The sequence below is a fragment of the Pelodiscus sinensis genome, chromosome 1, assembly GCF_052426305.1.
Source record: "Pelodiscus sinensis isolate ZL-2025 chromosome 1, ASM5242630v1, whole genome shotgun sequence".
Taxonomy (NCBI): domain Eukaryota; kingdom Metazoa; phylum Chordata; order Testudines; family Trionychidae; genus Pelodiscus; species Pelodiscus sinensis.
This window is the reverse complement of record NC_143052.1, coordinates 53,436,925-53,463,782: the sequence shown is the minus strand read 5'-3', so window position 1 is coordinate 53,463,782 and position 26,858 is coordinate 53,436,925. Positions and strand designations below refer to the sequence as shown.

Sequence of the window (26,858 nt, the reverse complement as noted above, 5' to 3'; positions counted from 1 at the left end):
TTAACAATTGAAATAATAGCTTTTAGGATAGGGAGCAATATGGTAAAAAAAGGGAAAGGAGCTAGTCCAAATGATCCTAACATCAAAAGTAAAGAAATTAAAATGGTAAGATCTGGTACAGATCTCATTTTTTTTTTTTTAAATAGTTCACAAATCCATGCATTACTGTTTTGCTAGAAGCTCTACTCAGACTAGGATGCTGTTGTGCTAGGTGCTGTACAAACCCCACAAAAAGATCATACCTACCCCAAAACATTTGCTATCTTCTGTTTTACTGAAGTTCTAAAAATGTCTTTTACTAGTACAGAAGCCATTATTCAAATTGTGTTGTGTGCAGTTTAATATCTTGAAAATTAAGAAACATACTATGTTGTCTCTAACGTTCAACTAAAAATAGTGTAAACTTCATGTTAGCATAAGCACTGAACTCTCAAGGTTGAAAAGTACTTTAATGAAAAATCACACTTAACTCTGTACAAAAGAATATCAGATTAAAATGCTAAATACTTCTTATACAATAATGGATTGACTTTACAGTACTTGACCTACTATAAAACATCATGAAAGCTAATTCATGAGTCTAAGATCCAATTAGCGCTTGTCATCTTTTTAAGCAAAAAGATAGAATCTTGTATCATTAATCTGCTCCTACCTGAAGTGATCCTGGTGGAGTTTCAGTTGTACATGGGATTATTTCTTCATTATCTGAGGAATGAGGAACAAGGGCTAGTGACCTACATTTCATAAGTTCACCTCAACTGTGCCTATTATGGTCCTGTGATCACACCCAAACATTTCCCGTTTACTCTGCTCCACCCCAAATAAAAAATAACCAGTTTTGCAGGCTTTTTGAGGGCTGGGGGGGGGGGGGGGGGGGGGAGAGAAAGAGAGGGAAAGTTACACCCAGTACTTGAATAATCAGGCATCACGACCCCATTGTGGCATGTTCTTTCTAGACATGTAATTTATCCATAAGTAGTTATCAAAAGATGCTTTTACTGGTGTAGGAATTTGATCACAACCACTGGTATTAGTCTTGGTACTTTTGAAAGACTCCTCCTCTGCATTAATGAGAAGGATCCGTTGATGGTACTGGGTCATACCACTACTGGTCACCACCCATTCAGCTCTATAAATCCTAAAGGTATGGCTACACTTGCATCCTCTTTAGAGGGATGCAAATGAAGACATTTGAAATTGCAAATTAATCTGGGATTTAAATATCCCATGCTTCATTTGCATATTAACGGTATGCACTATTTAGAAATAACAGACGCTGCTACGACGCAGGTATTTCAAGAGAACGGTTCTCTCGAAATAACCTCATCTTAACAGCGTCTGTTATTTCGAAATAGCGCCATAATGCAAATATGCAAATGAAGCATGCGATATTTAAATCCCAGCTTCATTTGCATCCTTCTAGAGAGGGTGCAAGTGTAGATATACTCTAATACAGTAATTCTTCATTTAACACTATAGATGCGTTTTTGAAAATGTTCGTGCTAAGTGAAGACGTGCTATGTGAGATCAATTTTCCTCATTAAAAATAATGGAAAAGGTGGGGGTTGCGTTGCAGGTAGTGGTGACAAACTCAATTTTTTGTTGGTGCTGGGTCATCAACATCAACATTAGTTTTCTAGCAACACAAGAGAACTAGCCGCGGTTTGTTAAAACACAAACAAACATGGGAGTCAGTGGAGAAGAGCTGTGACCATGTGTATTCATCCGCTCATGCATATCATCATGAGTTTCACCAACTTATAACGCCATGCAAAGTAGTCTGCCACTTGATTATTTTCATGTTATTTCAGGGACAGTCATGTTATTTGAAAAATGTTCCCCCCCAAAAATTGTGCTATTGCAAAAACGTGGTAAGCGGGCACGTGTTAAACAAGTAATTACTGTATACAATGCTTGGTTTGTACAGTGGTCTGAAAAGGCTGTGAAGCACATGTGCAGAACCTGGCATAATATAGTGCTTATCCCATGGAAGCTTCCCTCCTACATGATCTGAGTATTCTCTTCTCACAGTCATGTCTATAGACATATAATTAAAATATGACTTGAGTCACTTCCTCCACCCAACTTCATTCACGCATCTTCATGGCCATATCAATATTTCGTTAGGCATATAATATCCCTTGCAATACACATTTAAGCAACAACGAGGCAGCCATGTATGATTGCCAAAAGTTCTGATGCTTAGCTAAATAAAAAGACAAGAAGGGCACAGGCAAATAGCACACAGGTCATTTAATGGTTTAGTTTTATGTTTTCTCAGGCCTTGTACGCAGTACTAAGGTAAGCCAATTTCACACTACTGCTATGTGATTAGCATAGCTGGAGTCAACATAGCTTATGCTGACTTACTACAGTGCACACATTGTGCTGCATCAGTGGCAGATCCTCTCCCGTTGACTTACCTTAATCATCTTGTTCCAGTTGAGTATCAGTTGAACAGTGTGCTCAGCAATCGATTTAGGTTAGGGGTGGGGACACTTTTTTGGGTCAGGGTCACTACCCCACTGGGGGGTGGGGAAGGAGTCGGGGCCACACACAAGCAGAAAGAAAACAACCTCCTATCTCTATTACTTATATGCACACAAGATGGGAAGAAAGAGCCCCTAACCTTCACTTGCATGTATCTCCATGCATGCTAGGGCACCAGGGCTTAGGGCTTGGGGCTTCTCCCCCTGCCCCTCCCACTCTCACATAAGGGCAAGCCAAAATTCACGCTCCAACGAGGGGTGGGAACCAAGACTCCATGTTTCTGACCCACAGTGCGGAGACTTGCTATGGGCCTAATCAAATTAAGTCAGGGGGAGATCCTGGCCCACAGGTTCCCCACCCCAATTCAGAGATCTTCACTAAACCTACTAAATTGACACCCCACTGTGTCGATTGGACTAGCATCAATTCCTTCAAAAGTAAGGCCTTTATCTACATTACAAAATTAAGTTGTGTAGACAAAGCCCTACTAGGCCTAAGTTAGGTTGAAACACAGTCACCACAGTAATTACTGTAGTGACTCACATTTACATTATGTCCTCTCTCTGCCTCTTATGAAGGAAGAGTTATTAGGTTCATGTAGGAAGTTACTTACATTAGCAGGAGCAACATTGTATTGTTGACATTTACAGAATTAGGTCAATGCAGGTTGCTTCAAGTCAATCTATAGCGCAGACCAACCCTAAGGTATAACAGGATCATAAGCTACATTCTGCCATTCTATCTGCTCTGCATGTAGTCTGGTTTTGTTCAAAGTACAGCTAAGGTACTAGGCAGTGTGACAACTGTGGCAGAACTGGATGATATTGCGTTGAAAGCATTTTGAGTAGACGACATCTGTTTTACTGAAGATCTAAAACTTTGTCTTTTACTAGGACAGAAGCCATTATTCAATTTGTGTTGTGTGTACTTTAGTATCCTCAAAATTAAGAGCTGTACTATGTTGTCCCCAATGTTCAATTAAAAATAATGTTCTTATTGAAGAAGGGAGGGCAACTTTGTTTTATTGTATAAACAATTTTAATTAAGATCAACCTGTACAAAAAGCTATTAGAATGAATGCTAAAACAAGGATATAAAGAGCAACCATGAACTCAATATACAATGTATATTATCCCTCCCACTTTAAGAAGCAGTAACTTGAAATTATTCTTACTTAATGGAGAGTGAACTGGGACAAATTGATTATAAAATGGAAGTCACAGCTGCGTGTGGGGGGGACACCAATCAGTTTGTACTGTGCTGCTGAACTGTAAAGCTTATAAATTCTAAAGAAACTTGAATCTGGAAAAGTTCCTCCTATTTATATTTTATTTAAAAAGTTACTTTATTTTGCTCATTTATAATTCATGTTTATGGGCAATATTTTATCAGTGGGCTTTGGTAGAAGGATACAACTTTTTCCAAGAACACCCGTTATATAGCATTTTTGTGTTATGAATGTGGTATAAACCATGAAAATAAACCAGGTATCATATATAAAGGAGAATCATAGAGACTGAAAAAGCCATGTTAAAACACCCATTTTAAAGATTTTATTGTATCATAGTCACTTCAAATGTTGTGAAACAATTTTCTACAATCTTGAGCTTTTCTTCAGAAAGCAGGTTTTCCTGTTTTAGTTGTCCAATAAGAGCTTCCAGGGATTTGAGCCTACCTAAAGTTTTTCTTTCCTGTTTTTCAAGGAGTGTTATCTTGGAATGTAGCTTTGCAATCTTTTGCCAGAGGTGATCCCTGTCTATGTCTTGTCTGCAATATGAATGCTCAGTTTGTAATACTTCCGTTTCACCACAATTGTTTATATATGCAGATTTTTCAATTTCTACTTCTTCCATGTCTATGAACTCCTGTTTAATAGGCATGAAAGAACTACTTACCATTGAAGGCTCTTCAGCACACTCAGCAGGTACAATGATAGCAATGACAGATTCTTCATTTTCATTAAACTGTTCAATAGTTCGTGTAATTGTACTGAAGAAAACTGTGTTTTCACTTGGCTGTACTTCCACAGAGCAGACTGCAATATGGGAATCAGGATTCTCAGCTGGATGGTCAGTAACTGGTCCACCCACATGTTTAAATTTTAAGGATGAATCCAGGAATTCAGGGTCTGTTACTTGCAAAACTGTAGCTGTACAACTTAGAAGATTCTCTACAGATGCGTGAACATTACTTGCGTCTATGTTGTGGACAGTTTCTGCCATTAAAACAGGTGTTTGTTGAATATGCTGCTCAGATGAATCAAGAATTATGGTGCCTGGTTGCAAGTTTTCTGTGTTCTGAAATGGCACTCTCTTTTGTGGAGGTTTGCTCAGTGTTGATAAGCAAATTGCCTCTGTTCTTTCATCTAGATTTTCCGCAATTACGAGATTTTTCTTTGGCGAACAAGGTTCAAATGATGCAGATATATTATTTGACTCTACACGCACACTGATTTCTTCCCCATCCTCTGTTTTTACCTCTTGTGACTTGTGCTGAGAAAGGTCTTTCTCCTAAAGGATAAATGACACATTTTAACTACCGTACAAATAATGCACAAAAGTTTCCTCATTGTCTAATGTGTTCCATTTTTTATAATCACTATTTTTCAAGTATTGCTTTAAGATTAAACCAGTAATTTGCAAACAAACTATGTATTTATTTCTAACTACATTTCTCTGATGGTATGCAAATATATTCAAGTATTAGTCTAAATCTGTGTAATATAGTTTTGTAAAACAATTTCAGGTTTGTAATTCTTCATATAAATCAATGACACATACAATAGAAGCACCAAATGGCCTCTCTTTGATAAACTGGTTTGTTTCTCATATTCTAAGCCAAACATGCTCTTCTCCTTTTGCATAGCGGAATTTTCCACTTGCTTTTTGTATCCATCGCTTATTACTGTAAACCTTCAAATGAAGAATCAGGTGTTTGCATTTCAAAATCTGAAGTTACAAAAGAAACATTTTATAAGTGTAACTTTGTACGTATGATTTTGAAAAAATATACTGTACTAATATCCAGCCAACACAGTTCTATACTATGCAAGAAAGGGACACATTACCTGGTTATCAGGCAAAGAGAAAATAGTTGGTATTGCAGTATGTTTCAAATATCGAATTCCCCATCGCACATCAAGGGAGTCAGGAGTAAAATGGTCACTGCAGAGGAGTTGGTGCTTACTGGGAGTCCACGTGTCACGTTTCATATTCCGTAACCATTTCTCAAGTCTTTCTTTATCATGAAGTGGAAACCTGGTTTAAAAGATTCGAACAAAATCAGTTACATATGCTTTTCAAATAAAATCTCTGCACCCCACTCTTAAGTCTTCCCTTACACAAGAATCATTTCTAGGTTTCTACCATGAAACACAAGGTTTAATTCCACTAACCATGAAACATATCTCATTAACAAGGGGTCTGGGCCCCCTGCTCACTACGCTCATCAATCCTGGCTCTCCCCCTGGCCACCAGGGAAGGCCAGGCTGCAGCCAGGCCCAGCTCTCTCCCCACAGCCTTCAGGTGGCTGGGTCGTGCCAAAACCGTGGCCCGGCCCCCACGAACATGGCTTGCATCTCCCCCACACATGAGGGAGGGGAGGCTGCATGGCTGGCGACTCCATGGAACATGAAGGAGGGGGAGGCCATGCAGCTGAGGTTGGAGGGAGGAGCTGCAGGATGCAGAGTGACAGGTAATGTCACTCTTGTTCCACAAGAAAAAAAAATGTATATAGAGAGAGGGGCCTGGAATTACCTTCATGTCTCTTCTGAACTCAATGGCAAGAATTCCACAGATGTTAAAAACCTTTTAACATGGACTGATCCTGGAACCCTTTGCTCAGTGGTTTGCACTGATATCTCTGGGAATAACTACTTCAGTAGAAAAGTAAGAGGATATGCTACTTATTTTCTTTTAATAAACAATTTTCAAATGATTGGATCCCATTTCATTTTAATTGTTTAAATTATATTTCTCTTAATTTATTTGAGCATGTTCCTGGGTTTTGGAGTTTTTTTTAAGTTCAAAAAGTCCTTTTACTAGTATAGGTTCAAAAATTTATAGATATATTTTAGAGTGCATCTTTCTATGAGTCCACCTGTTCAAGAACTTCTCCTAAATCATAAGAGCTAGGATCGTCAAATAGGGATGTAAGCGACTAATCGGAGAGAGGCAGCAAGGAGGGATGGGGGGGGGAGAAGAGGAGAGAGTGCTGGGGGAAGCTGGCTTAAAAGCCGGTTCCCTCCTGCTCCATGAGAGGGGGCAGGAGCGCAGCAGCAGCCAACTTTGAAATGTACAAGAGGCCCCAGTGGGGCTCTCATACATTTCAAAAGCTGATACACCACATGGAGCCCTGAGTCAGCGGGAAGTCCCCCACCATCCCCAGGCTCCATGAGGCGCTTCCACTTTGAAATGTACAAGAGCCCTAGCGAGGACTTTTGTGCACTTCAAAGGTGGGACACGGAAGTTCTATAGACTAATCGAATAGTTGATGGAAATCCCATAGACTATTGATTAGTTAACTGAAATTTAACATCCCTACTGCCATATTTGGTATGGAGCTTCCTCTTACCTAACTTAAACCGAGGTCAGGTTTGGCTGTGCCTGGAAAACAGGACATGCCAGGAATGGGATTGTTTTTGATAACATGGAAAGGGAGGAGGCAGAAAGTGGAGGGACCAGAAAGGGAGGGGCAGAGAGAGGAGGGACGCGATACTGAGAGTGGCCACTAGGTGTAGCTGCAGCACAAAAAATGGCCAGCAGAGATGGGCTCCTTCATCTTGCCTGCCACTAGCCAAGGAGCCCACCTGCCCCAAACCCAAAGCCTGTCCCTCACTCCCGCTCTGTGCAGAGTCTGGGACTTCCCTCAGACAGCCTACAGGCCGTGGCGGGGGGTGGGTTGCTGGAGGTCAGGGACAACCCCTGGAGCCTGCCTCCCACCCCCAAACAGCCTGTGGATGATCTGCCCGAGGTCAGCCCTCAAAGCTTCCTCCTCTCCCCTCCAAAGCCTGCAGGACACATGGGGGGGGGGGTCTTCTGGAGGCACCCCCTGAAGTACTATCCCCCCAGGCCAGCTGCAGGGTTGGGGGGCAAGTGGAGGCTGGGACCAGCCTATAGAGCTTTGCCCACACCCCCAACAGGCTGCAGGATGGAGGGGCCCACTGTGCCAAGCAAGGCCCTCCCAGAGAAAATGCAGGCTAGGGGTTCCTCCCTTCCCAACAATCTGCAGGGAGAGGGAACTGCTGGAGGTCAGGGGCCACCCCTGGAGCCTTCCCCCCCCCAGCCTGCAGAATGTGGGGGGGGTCTCTGAAGGCCAGGGGCAGCTCATGGAGTCTGCTCAGTCCCCCAAAGAGGATGCAGGAAGCTGCTGGAGGCCAGGGTTAGCCCCTGAAGCACTGTCCCCATCCCACTGACCAGCTGCCGGGTGGGGGTGGAGCAGGGGGAGGTTGGGGCCAGCCTGCAGACTGCCAGCCTCAAAACAAGCTGCAAGATAGCAGGGCCACTGCCCCCAAGCAAGGCCCCTCCTGGAACAGTTGCAGGCTGGAGGGGGAAAGGTGGAGACCAGGACCAGCCCAGAGAGCCACAACATGCACCCAACAAGCATGCAGAGCCTCATCTCCCCCTCCCAGGTTGAGCTGCTTCTTGGAGAGTACAACCCTGCCCATTGGGAGGATATACTGGCTGTAGACGACTGCTTTAGCCTCCTGGTAGGAGCGGCGGGTGGAGCAGTGCTGCCCTTGCTGCCATTCATGGCTTCTGTAACCCCCCTTTCCCTCCTGGCTCTCTACCCTGAGTCCTGCACCTCCCACCTGCCTTGAGCTGCACTCTCACCTCCATTCCACTGCACTAAGGCCCCCACTCCCTGCACTGAAGCCCCCTCCCCCATGCCTTAAGTCACCCACCCCTGCCTCTTCTTACCCCCTCCCAACCCTCACTCTAGCTTTCATTTTTACAATTGAAATAAAGCATGTACATTTTCATTTAATTGTAAAAATTATTTCAATTAAAGACCCAAACAACGCCATGTACACCTGCTAGAAATTCTGTAAAATATATAAAACCCCCTTTTTTCTGTCTTTGGCTCCCCCAAACATGTTCCTAACCTTGTAAAAAAAATAAAACAACACTGATTGGTCCACAAGATCTAGAAAGTGAAAGACTGAAAGTTAACAAAAGGAAACTGACTGTGGTAATTTTTATTATTCAAATTAAATGAGAAGAAAGAGAGCACAAACATTGGTAAGATTTTAATAGCCGTTTAAAAAAATATTCTTATACAGAATGACAGACATAGCCCATGGGAAACAATGTAGAGAGTTAAACAAAAACAATGAGCATGACACTACATATTTCTGAAGTTTCAGAGGGGTAGCCATGCTAGTCTGTAACTGGAAAAACTTAATAGTCTTGTAGCACTTTAGAGACTAACAAAAAACATAGATAGTAGCATGAGCTTTCTTGGGCACAACCCACCTCTATATATTTTTGTTAATCTCTATGTAAGCCAAGCCACAAAACTTGTCTAGTATGTTGGTTTCCTAGTAAGTTGTCTAGTAAGTTGTCTAGTAAGTTGTCTAGTAAGTTGTCTAGTAAGCTGGTTCACAGAACAACATTTTTACATAGAATCAGTTATCAAAGCAATCACTTAAAAAAACCCCATTCTTTTCCACATACAATAGCATTAGCATTCAGTCCAACTTGTTTACATTTCTCAACAACAATAAAAAGCCACAAGACGCCAAAAAGATTAGCAGTCCCATCTCCTAAATATTTCTTTCCTTGTGCCATATAGCCAAGTACAATACACACTCAAACCCCAACTTTACGTTCAGTGTAAAGTATAAATGGTCCCAAGGGATCCTTTGGACGTGAAAGGGACCGTAGAGGTCTGGTGGGGTTGGGAGGGGCTGGCACAACTCAGCAGAAGCACCTGCTGAAGACGTGGCTAACCTGGAGCCTTTTTGCAGCGCCCACGGGATTCCTTAATCCCAGTGGGCACCCAGATCCCCAGGCTCCTTGGGCTCCCCCCGACACAGCCCGCTCCCCGAGCCCCCTTCCACTCCGCAGCTGCTTTCCGCAACGCTCAGTCGCCGCTTAACGTTCCTACCTGCTGCTAGCGAGACACGGACGCTGACCAGGCCCGGGGGAGGGCGAGGAGCCGGCTGAGCGAGGGCGCCCGGCGGGACAGGCAAAGGAGAGGCCCCGCTCCCGGTGCGACGGACCCAGCCGGGCTCCACAGGACGGGGTGCGACCGGGCCCTGGCGCTGCTCTCTCCGGCGCAGCGTCCCCTCCCGCCTCCGGGCCGCCCCAACCCCCACTCGGCACTCACGGGTAGAAGCTCAGCTTGCGCTGGTCCCTGGCGCTCTGGCCCCCCCGGTTCTTGCAGCAGGACGCGGCGCAGTATCGGGGCATAGCGGGCGCTGGAGGTCCCCGCCCGGGGAAGGAACCATCCACGCGGGCAACGGGGCGCGGGGATCGCCCCAGACCGAGGCACAGCGCTCGAGGCAGCCGCTCAGCGCTCGCCCCGGCCGCAGCCCCGCTTCCGCTTCCAGGCGCCCGAGCCCGCCCCTCCACCGGAAGTGATGCGGCTCGCGAGCGGTAACAACAGCCTTCCACGTGCGCTAAAGCGGTGGTGTCACGTGAGAGCGCGCAGCCAATGGTGGAGCGTTTCGTGTAGGAGTCTCTCTTGTCTTGAGTTACCGCCGCGTTAGTCCGCCCAGAGCAGAAGGGCGCGCGGGGCTGCCGTAGGTGAGTGGCGGGCACAGGGCCCCTGCGTCTGCCGCGGGGCGCGCTGGGGCCAGAGGGGCTGGTGTTGGGGGAAGGGAGCTGTATTGAGGGTGGGGGTCGGAGTTGGGGGAGGGGGTATGACGGTAGGAGGGGCCGGGGGGGGAGGAGGATCGTGGGGTATTGTGATGTCTCCGCGCCTTGGGGCGGGCTGGTTTGTTTCGAGTCTCTCCAGTCTCGGGTTCTCTTGCCTTGTGCCTCTCCCCGGGAGGAGGGCGTGTGAAGTGCTGGGCGCCCCTCTGCGCGGGGGCGTCTGCATCGCTGTGCGGGGCTGCACCTCCGCCCGGGCCTTTGGTTACCGCGTTAACCTTTTGACTAGACACGATCGTGGCTGTTCAGTAGAACGCGGTTTCGTTTGGCTGGGAGGGCCGTGAAAAAGCTTGGGCTGATGCAAAGGCCATATCCCTCCCTCCCGGTCTTTATTCATTTGTCTCCGTGATGAATTATCCAGGATAATAGTAAACCCCATAATTTTATTTTTATAAAAGTTATGGTTGGGAATCAGCAATTAAAAGACCAAGTATAACTACAGTTGTCTTTAGGGTTCCTCTTAATAGCATGGCTGAAGAGGATTCTAGCTTACTCCTCAGCATAGTGAACTGGGACATGGGAGAGACTATTAAGATGCAAGACTGTTATATTTAAACTTCCTGTGCAACCACAGTTGAGTGAGAGCCTTTTCCATTTGTAAGGTCTTTATACTAGCTACAGTAAAAGTTCTCTCAGAGATTGATTCTGTGCCTACTAACTTCCAGTTATAATTAATTGAAGTCTTAAAATAGAATGGTTTTGTGTTGCTGGAGTTGGGTTAAACCTGCTACTTTCCTTTCCCTTTTGTTTCAGTTTTCAAAAGAGTGATCCCTAAAGAGAAGGAAAGATCTCATTCTCAAACTCTGATTCCATGTTCACAATCTATGGTATAGCTCTTAGTGTCTTGGTAGAGTTATATAAGAGACCTTTTATGCTCTTGTAATTGAGCTTTGTTTTTAAACTTCTCTAGCCTTCTACTAATAGTTAGATAGTGGTTGTAAGAGCTGTCTCAAAGTCAAGCTCCTCTTCCACTTGTTTTGTGCATTAAAATTGCATGTAACTGGCACTGTTCTTCAAACATTTCTATTATATACATAGTGCTTTATAAGCCATAAGAGAGGGTTTGTGCTCCATATCCCCTGCAGGTAGGGCAAGAAGTAACAGGTTCAATCTGTAGCAAGTGAGATTTAAGTTATAATGAGAGAGATTTTCTTACTGTCTAAAGGTAGATAAGTTCTGTGCTAGATTTCAAAAGGCGGTTCTGGAATTGCCATTTTGGAGGTGTTTAAGAGTGGGTTTGACAAATGCCAACCAGGGATGGTTACATTTATTTGGCCTGCTTTTGCTAAATAGAGTGTTGGAGTTGAAGACTTCTCGAGGTTTCTTCGAGCCTTATGTATCCATGATTCTATTTGTTACAACCCCCCAATTCACTTACTTGAAAGGGGGTGGGCTAAGGAATTTGTACTACTGTATTTGGTTGTCTTGAAATGGATAAACGTTCATAGGAAGATGATAGAAATGTTGGGCAAACATTTAACTATAGATTGAAAATTAACACTGAATGTTCTTTTGCCTGTTTGAAAGAAAATACAATTAAAAGTTATAACCAGAATAATGCTGTTGCTGAAATCTTTACCATTCAACAAGGATTTAAACACTGTCCTTAAGTTCTCTAATTGTTTGTTGAGCCCCAGTAAAAAGCCATGTTCTCTTGTTAAATCTTGTTCAAAATCACACATTTTTTTTATAAACCGTACTAGAGGGTTTGTTCTCCATGTCCCTTCAGTCCCTTAAGGGTTTTTAAAAGAAAAAATATTTTAAAGGTAACACTAGAAATTCTTAAAACTGTACTCAACACTCCTATGTAATGTTTTCAGCCAGACATGATAGCATTTTGATCACTAGTACGTGAGAATCGAAAAGTGAAACTTATCTGTCTTTCAGTTTCCAAAGAAAGGAAAGGTATGTAGAATATAAATAGTAACAAGTGGGTTTTTTAATGGTTATTATGATAAAGGTACTGATACTAACAGCAGCTTAATAAAGATATATCTGTGACATAGTTCCAGGTTAGCTAATTCATATTAAAGAAAACATACTTTCAGCTATTAATAGAGCTAATATACAAGATTTGATAATCTTTTGTGATCATTTTTTTTGTCAATTAAAATACTTTTAAACATTTGCTATTCTCAACATTGTTTTTGTGTAAATAAACTTGGTTTGAATAGCACAGGCATGTTGAAACATGCTGATCTTTGTATAAAGTTTGTCTTGTTAGAAATGTTTTCAGGAGCTTTGTCTAAAACAATTTGAAGAATAATCAATTTAATGTGAACTGGGCTTTCTTTTAAAATATGGTAGCATTTCAGTACTGTATTTATATACAAATTATATACAGCAAAATGTAGTATAAAACCATTCTGAGGGAAAGAGTAGTGCAAAATAATTGAAATTAATTCATCTGGTGGTAATACTAGCATACAAGTAATAGAAGTTGAGAAGCTTATGTGGAGTGAAAAGATTCGGAGGCATGGGTAAAGCAAGAGGTAGGTAGTTCACAGCAGTTTACGGGAGCCGCAGAAGTGATTTCTGGTAGGGATGTGAAGGACTAGTTCACAGAAAGAGGCAGCAAGTGGGGGGGAAGAAAAGGGGGGTACTTCAAAGCGGCAGCACCTCGTGGAGTCTGGGGCCAGACCCCGGGCTCCCCGTGGCACTGTTGCTTTGAAATGCCACGTGCAGCCTGGGGCCAGCTGGTGAGCACAGTCTGTTCCATTCTCTCAAAATAAGTGTGTGGGTGGTGGGTGGTGGTGGTGGTGGAGGGGGGGGGGGCGGGGTTGAAAAAGATACTACAATGAATAAGAAGCCAGTGGAAGTATTTAGAGATGGGCCAGATCCACTAAAACTGTTTGCCCAATCACCTTTTAACACCTGTATCACTAAAATTTCTTCTTCAACAGACTTATAAAACAAAATCAGCTTTCCCAAAGCCAGCAGGTGTACAACACTGCTTCACTTATCACATATGCAGCCAGAAACTGAGGTGTAAGTGTAGGGGAGGGAGGAGAAAGGATTTTATCTGAGCAATATAGTGGTGGTGGTCTTAAAGTTGTACATGGAGATTAAGTCTACACTGCAGGCTTTTTTTGCGCAAAAACTTGCTAGGTGTCTACACTGCATGCGCGTTCTTGCGCAAGTAAATTTACAGTACAGCATCGGAAAAGAAGGTCTTCTTCCGGAAGATAATTCATTTTTCCCACAAGGAATAAGCCCTCTTGCGCAAGAGCTCTTCCACAAGAGGGCAGTGTAGACAGGCAACATGAATTTCGTGCGCAAGAAACCCATATGGCTAAAATGGCCATCAGAGCTTTCTTGCACAAGAGAGCGTCCACACTGCCATGGATGCTCTTGTGCAAAGGCACATGGCAGTGTGGACGTGCTCTTGTGGAAGACCTTTTGCGCAAGAACTCTTGCGCAAAAAGCCTGCAGTGTAGACGTAGCCAAACAGTATAGGAAGCTTGGGGTTCAAGATGTTGTCAGGGTTATAGACTGTAGTTGCAAACTGGGGTTAACTGAAGTGATTGTGCTCAAGAAAATAATTTCTGTTTTATGGGCCTGAGATGAAAAACCAGAGGTCCATACCTATGAAGGGTAAACAGGCAGGAAACATTTAAAGTGTTCCTCTGACTGAGTTAGTCACATTAGTTCCCTTGGGAATGACTATCTGTTTTTTCAACTAATCCTGTACTGAGATTATATTATTTTTGTAGTATGCGTCGTACAATCCCCTGGCATTCTGCAGGTTGGGTGATGTCCAAAATTATCTTTTGGGCATTTTACATGCCCACTACGTATCTTGAATGTTCCTTGCAATAAGAAGCAGCTTCCAAGTATTAGATAGTAAAGTTTCTTCTAGAAAAGATTCTTAGTATATTGACTAATTGAATATAGTATGTACCTGGCTTGTAATTGGTACTGTCTGCTTAACATCAAGTTTTTCTTTTTAAACGACGTGTGTGTTGTGTACAGATTTATTGATCAACATTTCCTTAACCTGGCACTCACGTGTTTTTTAATCCAAAGTTTTTATCATTATCTCTTATAAATTGTACAATTCTCAGCTATCTGATAAATTGATCAACTTTTAATTTTCAAAAATGCCATGCTTGAAAGTTCCCCAGTGCTAGTCTATGATCTTGTGTTCTATAACTGTCTTGGATCTTGTGGAAAGCTTTCAACCCAGAGTGAATTTCAAGCACTTAATTCTCTTATTGGTATGTGGGAGGCTTACACATTCAACTTTCAGTGATACTGATTCTATACTGATTCTAACTTTTTTGTATCAGTTATGTTGTAGATTTTTAAGTCATCAAAACTGCAATTAAAATTTAATGAACACCAAGGCCATCCTGTGTTTTCATTCACCAAGAAAGGAGAAACCTGTACTTTGTAATAGGATTCTGTGGCACGTAGTCTCTTGCTGCATTCTTGTAGACTCTTTCCTCTTTATTGGAGGTTGGCACTAGACTCTTGAAGCAGCTCTGTGTGTTCCTGAGCTTTCTACTTAATGTTTCACAACCTAGCTTTAGTACAGTACAGCTCATTTCAGTTTCTTTCAAATGCTGCTGCTCGTTATCTGGTATATGTAACTTTTGGACAAAGTACAGAAAGCAGATACTGGGCCTTGCAGTGAAAATGGCTAGTTAGTGAAGCCCAGATATTAGGACCAGGACTTTGGGGTGGATGAGGCAAGTGTATGTGTGAACATAAGAAGAAACTGTGTTGCAAGTGACAGCTAGATGTGGAGAGAGTTAAAACTGCATCATCATACTGCATTAGGAATATGAAGGACTAGTCGACTATCTGATAAGTAAATGCTTGTTGAATAGTTGACTAGTTATTTCCCTCCTTCCCCTTTGCTGCCTCTATCAGATAGAGGCAGTAGGGGGCAGGAACAGGAGGTACTTCAAAGCGGCAGCGCTGTGTGGAGCTCAGGGTTAGCTGGGGACTCCAGCTGACCCTGGGCTCCATGTGACGCTTTCACCTTTGAAGTGTAGTGCTGTTACACTTCAAAGGTGGAGATGCCCTATTGAGTAATTGAATAGTTGATGCAAAATGCATCAACTATTCGATTAGTCAGTTACCCAGTACTTAACATCCCTATACTACATACTGAAAACTCTGCAAAGGGGAGATTTTCCTGTGAAAATTAAACGCTGTTCCATCTTTTATTGCTGCATGGTTTCTATGTTTAAACATTATAGATTTACCAGTTTGCATCAGAATAGATGCAATTGAGTTGTCTTAAGTTCCTGTATAATGCCATAGCAAAAAATTGCAATAATTTGTATTCAAGTATTTTTCTGTCTTTCTAGGTGCTTCAAAAATGGCTACCACACAGTCTGTCTTCACCTTTGCGCTCTGCATTTTAATGATAACTGAATTGATATTGGCTACAGAAAACTACTATGACATTTTAGGAGTTCCAAAAAATGCATCTGACCGCCAGATCAAAAAGGCATTTCACAAACTGGCCATGAAGTACCACCCAGACAAAAATAAGAGTCCTGGTGCAGAAGCAAAATTCAGAGAAATTGCAGAAGGTAATGTACATTATACAAGTATTTAAGGGGGTGTTAAGTATGTGTGTCATAAATGTAACCTTTTCAGTATTAATATATAAAACCATAAAATGTAATTGCAGCGCCTCCTTCGATATTTTGTTGATGCTACTGTTGATTATTTGTTTTGTGTACAGGACTGAATGTCACCATGATAAAACAATGCATTGTAATGGCCCAAGTCACACTTCCTTTTAACAGAATTAGAATTTTCTTTGTATAGAGTATTTGAAAGTGCTTTAAAAAAACTAACAAATAGAGGAACAGAAATATGGTTGAAGATATCCTAACTAGGCACGGCACACATTAAAGTACAGTATTTTGTTGTGAAGAAATACAGGTTGAATCTCTCTAGTCTTTCACTCTCTGGTCTGGCAACATCCGTGATCCCACATGATTTTTGATAGCCAGATGTCCACTTACATTGTGCGTGGTGAAGTTTCCTGCTGACCCATAAAGTTTGTTTACAGCCACCAGTCCTGACTCTTGGTGTTCTGTGCTGAATTGTAGCTCTAATTTACCCCTAAATGTCTTTTAAGAGCCCAGAAAGCAGTGGAAGTGTTAGTAATGATGCTACACAATATTGACCTCCTGCCGTTGGGCAAATTCTGTTGTCTGGCACCAGTCAGGTGTCAAGCGTGCCAGACTAGAGAGGTTCAATCTGAGCAGTGCTCAGCGTGATGCAGCAAGCCCAGCTAAGCTGGAGCAGCGCCCCTCCCCCCCCCCACATCTGCCTGTGGCTAGATTAACTGGTTACCTCTTTAGCATCCCTAAGTTGCAATACATCTGCAACAAAGTTTGTTCCCACTGATTTGAAAACTATTAAATGGAAAGTGTATTTGAAACCCATTACAGAATGAGGGTTTCTGGAGAGGAATGCGTTAAACAGTTTAAAAGGAGGAGAAAAAGCTTGGCTTGCCATATCTTCTAATATTCTGCCTATTTCACTGCCATTTGAAAGAAAATATTTAACTACTGCAGTTTTTAGTACCCGACTGTAAAAATATTAATTTATTTAAATAGTATGTAGTCTATAGGAATAAAATTAGAGAACACATTTTATCTGTTTACTTGAATGAGCATACTTGAGCTTATTTTGAACATTTAGTAAAGTTGTGGCTTAATTTCAGTACATGTATAAAGTATCACTTTCACAGTTTCTGATTACTGATGTGCTTGCAGTTTGAGGAAGAAAGTAAATGTGTTTTTTGACAGGAAAATTTAAATCTGACTATGTGAAATTCTGACCTAATTTCTCATTGCAATACTTCAACAGCTTATGAAACATTATCGGATGAGAATAAACGAAAAGAATATGACCAGTTTGGCAATGGTGGAGGACAAGGAAATAATGGAAGCCCATTTCAACAATCATTTAATTTCAACTTTGATGACTTGTTCAAAGATTTTGACTTTTTTGGTCAAAAGCAAAACCCGCGATCAAAGAAGCATTTTGAAAATCACTTCCGGAGTCATCGGGAGGCTCACAGCAGACAAAGACGTTCTTTCCAAGATTTCTCCTTTGGAGGTGGACTGTTTGATGATGTGTTTGAAGATATGGAAAAAATGTTTTCATTCAGTGGTTTCGACAGTGCACACCAGCACACTGTGCGAACTGACAGCAGATTCCATGGATCTAGCAAGCATTGTAGGACTGTCACTCAGCGCCGAGGAAACATGGTTACTACATACACAGACTGTTCTGGACAATAACACTTCCTTTTTCTTCCATATTTTCTCTTCCTGTTTCATCACCTTGATGGTTTTCTTCATTAGTGCTAATATGGAACTGTCTGAAACTATTAAAATATTTCACTTAATTGCAGTAAAGTTCTAATTAAACTAATTTTTGCAGTTGAAACAGCATGCAGCAAAATGGGAGATGAATACCTCATCTGTCTAGAAAGGCCGAGAGAGAGGAAATAAACCTTGTATGATAAAACAAGATAAATTTTTATTAAATTGAAATGTATTTCAATCTTTAACATATGAGGAGTCTTAATGTGACTTTTGTTTATACTCCTGGCAGGATGTTTGAGTTACTGATGCATGTATGGCTACAGGTGAGTTAAACTCCCTTATTGTGAAGTGTTTGCACTTAATTTAAAAAAAAAATAGGAAGTTTTATTTTTATAGATTGAACTTGCAGTATTCAGCTGCTGTAGACTAAGTTATGGGAACTATGTATAACTCGTACACATTACAGCAGTGCAAATTTAGTTAATCTGCCTTTTAACTTGCATGAGCAGTTCTAGAAATGTGAACATAGAACATCTGTAAAATAGTGTAATGTACCATATAAGGAACTATGTCCCAGAGTTTGGAAATTAAAAAAAATATTAAATGTCTTGAAATTGATCTCAAGCCTGTAAAGACTTTAGCATGAGCATAACTCTCAGCATATGTTGACTCCAGTGGAATTACTTATGTATGTAAAGTTGCGTACATGTGTAAGTCTTTGTAGATAATGTCCTGGAGCCTAGAAACTAAATATGAGAATCTAAAACTAAATAAAATTAGATCCCTCTGCCTGATGTGACTTGTAGGTCAAACAAGTACACTTTTGTATAAATAGAGCTACAAACTTCACATTGCAGATTCTTTCATTTAAAAGAATGAAATGTGTCAGCTTCACAGCTTGAAAGGTGAACTCTTCTCGAAGGGAATAAAACAGCAAAATGGAAAGTTAGACTTCTTGTGATATTTGTTTTAATCGCATTTGGCAATTGAGTCTGCTTTAGTGATGACATGCTAAATTTGTCACTTGTTATACTGTCAGCTATGAAGTCCACAAGTCAACCCTCAGTATTTGAGCATCAGCTTAATAGATATCTGTCAATCCTTAAAGGTTTTCTTTGAGTATTGTTATAGGACTGTCTGGATTTCCATGCATCCACTATACCAGACTGTATCTTTTTAGTAAGATGGCCACCACCCACAACTGAGAATTGTCAATTGTAACAACTAATGTTCAAAAATACATTTAACTTAGTGTATATGAAAACTTACTTTTCATGTAGATCAAGCAAATTGAGTGCAGTCTTCTGTAAGTTGCGGTGTCCTAAAGTCCTATTACGAGGAAGTGATTTTGCCCTTCAGTTCTCACCTTCTGTTCCTCAGCTACATCCTCACTTGTCCTGCTAAACTTCCCGTGACTGTCAGTATAATCTTTTTGTTAAATTTCACTTGCCTATAAGCTTTAGAAAGGATTTTTGTTGTTTTATGTGCTTTCTCTTTCATTCTTTGTCTACTTTATTTATAAATTGACTAATACCTCATATTCTGTCTTTATGAAAAGCCAGTAATTTGTGAAACCTTATCAGAATGTGCAATATTATGGTAGAGATAAATGTGCTTTTGTTTTTTATGCAAGTAGATTTTAATTTCTGTTGTGTACTTTAATGTGTAGCTCATGAAAATTTCTGCACTTTTTTCATAACCTACTCCATATGATATTAATCCTATGGATAAACTTAAGCAAAAATAATACCTGTTCATCAAACATGGGTATGCAAATAAACAAATATTTACAACTTGAGTGCATTTTGTAAACTATTTTGTCCCACAGTATAAAGACTGCAAACAGCTTAGTACTGTTTGGGAAAAACTTTTTTCCCTTGGAAGGGAAAAGCAAAGGCATGCCAGCATAATATATTCAGTCTGTATATCCCTGAATGCTCATTAATGATTTTGACCAATGGTTCTCAAGTTTCGTTGCACCGCGACCTCTTCTGACAAAAAAAAGTTACTGCATGACCCCAGGAGAGGGGACTGAACTCTGAGCATACCTGAACACCACTGTCCTGGGTGGGGACAAAGCCGAAACTCAAGAGCTTGGTCTGTAACCCTGAGCTCTGCCAACAAGGACTGGGGCTTTTGCCCCGGGGTCCAGCATGTCCAATATCAGCCCTGGTGACCCCATTAAAATGGGGTTGACCCACAGTTTGAGAATCACTGATGGAGACTGCTAAAATTCATCCAGGTGAAGAGCATCTTAGTAAGAAAGATGGGAAGATATAAAAGAGTCTTTGTAAGTTGAAAGACTAATAACTTATAAATCATGCTCTAAGGCAGTGGTCTCCTGATCACCCCTTCCTGAGGCCTTACTCTGCTCACTCCATCTCCTTTTTGTCCCCCATCCTCACTCACTTTCACCAGGCTGGGGGACTGGGGTCCAAGAGGGGTTTCAAAGTGCAAGCTGAAGGAAGTTATTAATTGCATGTGGCTCTGGCTGGGCACCGTTTAACTGAGACTGTTTCTGGGTGGTGGAGCAGTGGAGTTAAGGCAGGTTTACTCCTGCCCTGGCCCTGCACCACCCTGAAAGCAGCTGGCATGTACAGCAATGGCTCCATGGCACCATGTACTGCTCCTCATCTACAGGCACTGAGCCCACAGCTTCTACTGGCCATGGTTCCCCATTACTGATCAATGGGCGCTGCAGGAGTGTGGTCTTTGCAGGCAAGGACAGTATGTGGAGACCCTCTGCTCTGCCTTTATCAGGGACTTCAGAGACATGCCAGCCACTTCCAGGAGCAGCAGTTACCATAGGAATAATGACTCCAGCCATGACAGGCTATGCATTTTAGAGCTCACTTCTCAAATAATTAAATTTAAGCGTAAGAGAGAAATGAAAATTATGAAAATGCACAGACCAGTCAAAAACAACACATTTTGCAAGCAGTAAAAGAAGTAACAACCCCCCAATGCCTTTCAGAACAGAAACTTACAAAACATGCTGCTTGCTTATTCAGAGCTCTAGCATGTTCTTTTCCTATTTAATTATAGCAGTTGTGTTGTGGCATGCTCTGTAACTGCAAGTCCTGATATAACTAAGTTGCTGACTTCAGTTACTCAGAAGTTTCTCCAGTTCTCACTTAGGGTTGAAGCTTTTATGCTTGATCTGTCTCTTCATTTGTGTTCTGAGCGTGAACACTGACTTTTTTGTGCTTATTTTTAAAAAAGGACATTTTTATTGATGAACTGAAATGGCTGAGCTTTAAACTTGTCTGTAAAGCTAGAGCACTGGTTCCCAACCTTTAGTCCATGGATCCCTGGTGATTTGCGGCAGTACTCCAGGGGGTCTGTGGAAAGTTTAAAAATAAGGATCAGGCCCATCACCTTTTCTTTTTCTTTCCTTTTCTTTTTTTTTTTCTCCCCCAGGGAAGGGGGGTCTGTGAAATTTTAATAGAAAGGGGTCCGTATGCTCGAAAAGGTTGGGAACTATTGAGCTAGAGCTTTATTCACAAAGTCTCATTTCCTTTCAGTTTTTACTCTTGAAATATAGTAGAGATAAAGGTACCGCAAACATAGTCTTCTATCCAATTGAATTTATGCGAACATATTAGTTTCATAGCTGCATTTTTTAAAGAAAATTCTTTCTGAAAGCCAGATTGAAATGGTTTATATGGAATGGGTATGTTTAATTGGACACAATGAGCAACATCTCATAAGAAAAGAGTATAGGAGAGTAGTGGGGGAAATCAGGTGTTCCCCCACCCCCACTTCAGAGTTTCCTTAGTGTGCTTGCCTAGAGTGTGTGTGGTTTACTCCTCCTAGATTAAAAGGATCGTGTGACTAGAAACCACTCAGGTTTTGTCCACACTAAGGCTATATCTACACTGCAGGGGTTTTTTCAGCTTTTTCTGATAGTTTTTTCAGAAGAGGCTTTTCTGACATTTGGCCCATCTACATGGGACCAAATGTCAGAAAAAAAAAATCATCTTTCTGAACATCCCTTATTCCTCATAAAATGAGGAATGCAGGGATACCAAAAGAACGCACCCACTTTTTCAGAAACTTCCAAAAAAGCGGACATGTTCCCTGGACACGGCAGAGTTTTTCCAGGATACCTCTCGTATCCCGGAAAAACTCTGCAGTCTAGATATAGCCTGAAAGGAAGATCACTGCTGTCACAAACAATTTTCCAGAATTGGTTTAGCGAATTAATTAAAACTCACTAAATTGAACTCAGAGGGCACCCCTGCCAGCCTGTGGTGGTACTCCTATGAGGACTAAGGGAAGCTGATGGGAGCGTTTGCTTCTGTCGGCTTCCCACTGTGAGGATGTTGCCAAGCTCAGCTTAAGATAAGCCAACTCCAGCTATTTATTCTATGCAGCTGGAGTTACGTACCAACACTACCACTATACAAATTGTTCCAGCACCTTTGTTTTGGGAGGGAAGGAAGGGCAAATGAAGATGTCCCCTGGCACCATCATAATGTTCTAGTTTCTTTCCTAAAAATGCAATTATTTGTGGAAACAGATCCCCCAGGCTCTGTAGCCTGCAGTCTGTGCTGTACTTACCTGCTCTGAAAGCTCAGCAGAAGCTAATACTGGTTCCACCAACTGTAATTGCATTGATTTCCAGCAAAAACTCATGCAGTGTGGAAAGGCACATATGTTGAAAAAAGGTTATTTCGTAGCTTCATCGTCTCTTGCTGTTGGTGGATATCCTTGCTGAGATGTCCTGTCCCTGACATTCTGCTGTTTAGGAGTGTGGGGGGAAGAATATGTGGGGGCCATGGCGGGGGCAGAAGCCATGCTTGCTAGGACGCGGCTTGCTTTTGATCCTGTTCCCCTGTGTCACATTACTGGGTCTTGAGGAGAGCAGCCAGATCACTGATGCACCCATAGCTGGGGGTGTTGGCCCCAAGAATGGTATAGAAGGGGCCATGTGAGGTATTGAATAGAAGCTTACTGTCTGCTGATCCTATGTACACTAGTCATATGATTGTATAATGTCTGTGTGTGTAGTTAGGAATCTGTGTAGATACTGAATATTTCTCTGCATGTGGTTGAGCAGTGGGCAGAGCTCGGCCTATGGACATGCTAATCAGTGAGGCCTTGTGGGACAATGGCACTCAATGGGCCAAGGACACACCTAAAGAATGAGTGGTGACTCATACCTAAACGCTACCAGCAGTGAACACAGGAATAAGCCAGGGACCAGGTGACCTGCTGTAGCCAAGAAGAGACCAGGAAGGAGGTATAAAGAGGCCATGTGGTGGTCTCCATCTTGGTTCTCAGCTCAGCACTTCATCCCAGAGGCAGCATTGCAGGGATCGAAGAGCTGGAAAGACCTGTGAACCCATCCTGATTCTAGGATGTGCAACAAGGACTTTTAAACCAGCAGCTGTAACATCTCTGCTACAGCCTGCATCGAGAACTGGGAGATTCGGTGCATGTAACGTACTATTCTTTAACAACCTTACTCTCATGCTTTTCTTTCTTGTAATAATAAACCTTTAGATGTTAGATGCTAAAGGATTGGCCCAGCGTGATTTGTGAGTAAGGTCCAGAGGGTAAATTGACCGGGGATCTGTGGCTGGTTTCTTGGAACCGGACAGAACTTGTTCGGGGTAGGTGGGATTGGGTGCTAGGACCCCCCACCTGTGTATGAGGCCTGGAGCCATCAGGGGCACGGATATTGCTGGGGTGTTGGAGGGGTTTTGCTCGTGAGGCTTCAGGCAGGCTGCTGAAGCGCTCTGTGGGACTGGTTTGTGGCCTGTTTGGAGAGGTCACCAGTCTGGGGGCTGAAAGGAGCCCCGGATTTGAGCAATTCGCCCTGAGCGGACGCCCTCAGCTGTGCCCAGATACGGCCTGGTCTGTCACACCCTGATGCTAAGGGAGTGAAGGGAAAGTGCTTGCATCCAGTGCATGCCTCTCATGCACCAGCCAGGTGTGAGAGGCATGCAAGCATTTTTCCTACACTCCCTTAGCTTCTGGAGAACACGATTAAAAGCAAGCTGTGTCCTGGCATGCACAGCTGCTGCTCCCCACCCCCCCAAGCTCCGGGGGCAGAGGGAGAAGAAAAGGGGAAAAAAATAAACATCAGGCCCGCCACAGTGGCCTGATCCTTACTTTTAAAAACTTTCCACAGATCCCCTGCAGTGACCTTGTGGACCCCCTGGGGTCCACGGACCACAAGTTGGGAGCTACTGATCTAGTCATTCAAAGGGGAGACTGGTAGATCAAAGGCCTGAGCTGTAGATAGAGCTGAACTTCCAGGCTTACTTTCTGGTTCTGAATCTGAGACAGCTAAGAAGGTCTAACTACAGTGCAAATCAAGCTATGGGCTTTGAAGGATTGATAGCTGCCAGAGACCAAGGCTAAAGCTAGGGTTTTAGCATGGCTGTAGAGTCTCTTACCAGGGGTGCCATTTATTGGGTGGTTAGAAGGGCTTGTAGCCCCCCTTGATGTTTGAATCCTTAAATTGAGATACTTAAACTTAATTTAATAAGGTATCTTTAGGGTCCATTGCAATAAATGTATCATTTATATATGTAACCCCTCCTGTTCACTAGCCCAGTGTGAGGTTATTCAGCATAGGGGAAGCCGTGTGACTTCTTACACAACTATGGGAGGCTAGGCCTGAGGGTCCTTGGTGTGCTCTGCATTGTGTATTAATGGGTGTGCCCCTCACACCAGACGCACTCAGACAAACCACCAGGGACAGGCTTTATTCTGTAAAAAACAGAGAACAGGATCGCAGTTCAGGAGTCCCTCCTCTCTGCATGCAGCCAGCATGCTGCTTCTAGCACAGTCCCTGCGGAGACCCTGCTGGGGGCAGAGATTGCAGCACACAACACAGCCCCCTTACAACATGTTCCAACTCCCACAGTAACGAAGCCCCACAACAACCAAGTCCATGTTCTCCCTTTGTATCACTTAAACTCCTCTCAGAGTGCTCTATAGCTATTTTTGGTCCTACCTGTAAAAAAATATAGATCAGGATCACAGTTCAGCAGCCCCTCCTCTCTGCATGCACCCTGTCCGCTGCTTCTAGTCAGTCCCTGCTCAGTTCCTGCTGGGGACAGAGCGCACATCCTAGCAGGAAGTTCTCCCAACATGCTGCAGTTTGTAGTCCACAACTTGTAGTTCCCAGGGCTGCTGTTGAAGCACACTGGACCTTGGGCTACATATATAATTATGAGTGCCATTTAAAAGAGGTGTGTGTGTGGGGGGGGGAGGTCTCTGGCTCCCTGAAGGGGGCTGAAGTTTGAACTCTTGAATTTCATACCTGAATTTTGTTTAAAGTGTATGCCTTAGCCCCCGAGGCAGCTTTTAACCACAACAGAGTTTGTACTGTTCCCATCTTTGCCTTTGGGGTAGGGAGTTTGTTTATAAATGGAGGGAAGTAGGGTGATTAAGATAACAAAAGGTTTGTCATTCACGTAATTAAAGGATTATTAGATGGTTATGAAAACTTTGCGAGGTACTCCACTAAAAAAAGATAGGAAACAAAGGGTAGGAATAAATAGTGATGCGTTTCAGGGGGTCTGTATTGAGACCAAGTGCTGTTCAACTGATTCATAAATGATCTTGAGAAAGGGGTAAATGATGAGGTGACAAAATTTGCAGATGATACACAATTATTACTTAAAAGAGTTAATTCCAAAGCTGTCTGCAAAATATTACAAAGGAATCTCACATAATTGGGTGACTGGGCAACACAATGGTATATGGAATTCAATGTTGATAAATGCAAAGTAATGCACATGAAAAAATATCATATTGCCTCTGTAGAAAGTCATAGTATGCCCACATTTTGAATGCTGTATGCAGATCTGGGTCACCTCATCTAAAAAAAAAAGATATATATTCGATTTGGAAAAGGTATAGAGAATGACTACAGAAATGCTTAGGGGTAAGGAACAGCTTCCATATAAAGAGAGATTAAAAAGACCGGGAATTTTCATATTGGAAAATAAATGACTAAAAGGTTGGGGATATGTTAGAGGTCTAGAAGGTTATGAATGGTGTAGAAACACTGAATAAATAAATGTTGTTTGCTTCTTCACTAACAACACAAGGTTACCAATTAAATTGATAGGCAGCAGATTTAAAACAAACAAAAGACATTATTTCTTAATGGTCAACCTGTGAAACTCATTGCCAGGAGATAGTTGAAAGGCCCAAACTAGAACAGGGTTCCAATAAGAACAAAGTAAGTTTAAAAAGGATAGGTCCATCAATGACTACTAGTCAGGATGAGCAGGAATGGTGCCTTTAGCCTTTGCTTGCCAGAAGCTGGGAATGGATGACAGGAGATAGATCACTTGATGATTGCCTCTTCTGTTCATTCCTTTTGAAGCACCTGGCATTGGCCACTGTTGGAAGACTGGATACTGGGCCAGATGGACCATCAGTCTAACCCAGTATGGCTAGTCTGATGTTCTTATATAGAACCCAAATGTGTCCGCCCCCTGCTGTAACTCTCTAGACCCCAGTCCTCTTCCAGAGTTTAGATGGAGCCCAGGAGTCCTGACAGTGGCTCTTTCTCTTTACAGAGTTAGTAAGGAAGAATGCACATTAAAAATGTATGTCTAGCCAGTGTCCCTTAAGTGACATGTCACAAGATGACAGAACATGGAGTAGAATTAATAATTTTATAGGAACTAGATACAGTGCTCCTGTCAGCTAATTGCTAAGTTATGTGCCAAAAGATTAGAGTTTTCAAGTGCCTTAGTAGTTCCTGGAAAGGGGTGATGTGTGTGTGTATGTGGAGGGGAGGGAAGCAGACAGGTCCCTCTCCTCCCCTCAATTTGCTGCTTGGTTTGTACTAAGCATCCTCAGTTACATTCCAGAAGCTGTTCTAAGTCTGCCTTCCCATTTGCCCCACCTCATAGTGGCATGCACAAATGCCCCCACCCTCTGCAATGTGCTTCTTCGAAAGAGCTGTGTGACAGCTTATAAGTGCTGGAATGTACACTGTTCATAGTCAGTTTGGAGAGAAAGTGGAGTTCAGACACTGGCCTGTTTGGGCAGGCTGGCTGGCTGATACTATCACAGTGTAGGCAGGAGCCTGTGCAGCTTTAACATTTCCCCAGTCAGGAGGGAATGACCTGCAGGTTTCCAGTGGAGAGGTGACAGCTTCGAGCTGGAAGCCTACATTGATTGACCTTATTGGACCCGGGTGGGGAATTACTGA

The 26,858-nt window shown here is 42.6% G+C and overlaps 2 protein-coding genes across 3 annotated transcripts; one reads left to right on the top strand and one right to left on the bottom strand.

Moving 5' to 3' along the window:
* Positions 1–4,016: 4,016 nt before the first annotated feature.
* On the bottom strand, positions 4,017–10,057 carry THAP5 (THAP domain containing 5). Of its 2 annotated transcripts, none has more exons than XM_075929824.2 (3): positions 9,820–10,057; positions 5,558–5,747; positions 4,017–5,000 (listed from the first exon to the last, which is right to left on the bottom strand). In XM_075929824.2, exons 1-3 carry the CDS (start codon positions 9,900–9,902, stop codon positions 4,044–4,046), a joined length of 1,230 nt encoding a protein of 409 aa, XP_075785939.2. In that variant the 5' UTR covers positions 9,903–10,057; the 3' UTR covers positions 4,017–4,043. The 2 variants fall into 2 exon arrangements, with proteins under 2 accessions (XP_075785939.2, XP_075785942.2); XM_075929827.2 differs by lacking the exon at positions 9,820–10,057 and adding an exon at positions 9,598–9,791.
* Positions 10,058–10,105: 48 nt separating this feature from the next.
* DNAJB9 (DnaJ heat shock protein family (Hsp40) member B9) lies at positions 10,106–19,466 on the top strand. The gene is made up of 3 exons (XM_075929840.2): positions 10,106–10,238; positions 15,683–15,910; positions 17,205–19,466. The coding sequence occupies exons 2-3, from the start codon at positions 15,694–15,696 to the stop codon at positions 17,639–17,641; spliced, it is 654 nt and encodes a 217-aa protein (XP_075785955.2). The 5' UTR covers positions 10,106–10,238; positions 15,683–15,693; the 3' UTR covers positions 17,642–19,466.
* The last annotated feature ends 7,392 nt before the right edge of the window (positions 19,467–26,858 follow it).